Here is a 2,500-nt window from a genome sequence, read left to right on the forward strand (position 1 = left end):
TCCCTCCTTCTCTCCTACCCTTCTTTCCCTCCCTTTAGCCTCCCTCCTTCCCTTCCTATCTCACCCTCTCTCTCCCTCCTTCCCTCCTATCTCCCTCTCCTTCCTTCCCTCTCATCTCATCCTTCCTTCCTCCTATCCCTCTCTCCCTCTCTCACCCTCCTAACTTCCCTCCCATCTCCCCTCCCTCCCTATCCTTCCCTCCTTCCCTCCCTCTCATCACACCCTCCCTCCTTCCCCATCGCTCCTTCCCTCCAACCCCACCCTTCCCTCCCCCTCCCTCCCATCACACCCTCCCTCCCCATCGCTCCTTCCCATCCAACCCCACCCACCCTTCCTATCCAACCCCACCCTCCCATCCTTCCCATCCAACCCCACCCACCCTTCCCTCCCCCTCCCTCCGTCCTGTCTTCTCCCATCTCCCTCCAACTCAATATCGCGTTCGAAGTGCTACGACCCATTCGTCTATTGGCTAAGTCATTTGCATGTAATGTATTTCACACACACCTCACTGTCAGTTTCCACTCTAAACGCCAATACGGGGACGACAGAACAAAATCACCAGCCAATAATAGGTACACACAAATCAAGGCCAATATCGGAATACCCCAAATTGTCGAGATACCGGAGTTTTAATAAATTCTTTTGCTGTAAATCAAGCTTGAGGAGGAAAGAGAGGAGGAGAACCCGGGGGGGTGGGGGTGGGGGGGTGGTTCTCTTCCTCTCCTCATTTTCCTCACTCACTCCTTCCCCCCCTCGACTCACGGTTTTGTAAGGGGGGTCTTTTTCTTCCTTTTTTCCTTTTTTTCTCTAAGTATTTTTTTTCCTTTTAGTATTTTTTCTATTAATTTTCTCTCCTTTCTTCCTAATATTACCCCATCTCGGTCTTGTCCTTTCTCTTATATTCTTCCCTTATTTCCTCCTTCCTTTTCCTCTTTTATCCAACGTTCCCCTCGTCTCTTCCTCTTCTCGTTTTTCCCTCTTTTCCCCCATTCGTCCCTCTCCCCTCTCCCCTCCCCCCGTCCCCCCATCCTTTTCGCTAGACATACCCTTACGATTCCCAAATGACCCCTACCCCAGCCTTTCCCACCCCTCCCCCGCCCCCTGTGACCCCTCAACCATTGCGTCCCCCCCTTACCCCCTCGTTTCACCACATCCGGGACTGTTCTGCTACTTTTCGTCTTTCTTTTCTTCTTCCTTTTCTTGTCTTTTTTTCTTCGTTTTGTTTCTGTGTTTATTCGTGGCTTTCCTGTTGTTTAGTTTTTGTCTTTCATTCCTTGTTTTATTAGATTTCTATTGTTAATTATGATGATTTCTCGGTTCTTCTATATGTGTCTCTTGCTTTATCCCTTACTTTGATGTATGTAATTATCTTTCTCTTTTCCTAATTTGTTGTTCTTTAATTTTCTATTTTTTCTCGTTCTTCCCCCACCTCTCTCTATCTATCTATCTTTTTATCTGTATATCTATCTCTTTCTCTCTTCCTCTCACTCACTTTCTCTCTCTCTCTTTTCTCTCTCTCTCTTCTCTCTCTCTCTCTCTCTCTCTCTCTCTCTCTCTCTCTCTCTCTCTCTCTCTCTCTCTCTCTCTCTCTATGTGTGTGTGTGTGTGTGTGTGTGTGTGTGTGTGTCTTCTCTCTCTCTCTCTCTTTACCTTTTCTCTCTTTCTCTACCTTTCATTTCTCTCTTCACCCTTCTTCTTTCTCTCTCTCTCTCTCTCTCTCTCTCTCTCTCTCTCTCTCTCTCTCTCTCTTCTTCTCTCTTCTTCTTTCTTCTCTTCTTTCTCTCTCTGTCTCTCTCTCTCTTTTTCTCTCTTTCTCTTTAATCTTTACCTCCTCTCTCGCCCTCCCTCTACCCTTCTCTGTTATCCGCCTCACTCACACATACTGACCTACATAGAATATACAACATTTTTTTCCTCCAAAACCTCACCCTCATACATCACATCTAACCGGAAAATATACGAAATAATGGCGTCCTTCCTTTCTTCCTAAAAGAAAGAAAAAGAAGGAGAAAAAATTGATAAATAAAGGAGAAATGATGGTGAATGAATATATCAGATGTTTGTACTATGCACACGCTTATTTACAGAAGCTTTTCAATATCAACGAGATCTTGCGGTCCTACACAGATAAGTATTGGTATCATCATTGTTGATATTTTTGTTATTATCATTTTTGCTAATGGTATTTCTGTCATTATGATCAATACTGAAATAATAAGGTTAACATTGAAAATGATAATGTTAATAAGAAGGATAATAACAAATATAATGATAATACTGACAATGATAATGACAACAAAAAAGATATAACAATGATATTTAGGACAATAACAGCACTAATGATAATGACGACAATGATAATGATAATGCTGATAATGATAATTATGAAAATGATGTTAATAATATTACTATTATTATCATCATCATCTTTGTTATAACTATGATTATCTTATTACTATTATCGTTATAATTTGTATTATTATTGTTATTCATATTATTT

General features: G+C 42.0%; 1 protein-coding gene across 1 annotated transcript in view; it reads left to right on the forward strand.

Moving 5' to 3' along the window:
• LOC113819052 (uncharacterized) overlaps nt 1-2,500 on the forward strand; it is an 18,056-nt gene that overhangs the window by 2,846 nt on the left and 12,710 nt on the right. The window contains exon 2 of the mRNA XM_070114164.1: nt 2,088-2,131. Coding sequence (XP_069970265.1) covers nt 2,088-2,131 — 44 coding nt within the window. The remainder of the gene's footprint in view (nt 1-2,087; nt 2,132-2,500) is intronic.

The sequence above is a fragment of the Penaeus vannamei genome, chromosome 35 (genome assembly GCF_042767895.1).
Source record: "Penaeus vannamei isolate JL-2024 chromosome 35, ASM4276789v1, whole genome shotgun sequence".
NCBI lineage: Eukaryota > Metazoa > Arthropoda > Malacostraca > Decapoda > Penaeidae > Penaeus > Penaeus vannamei.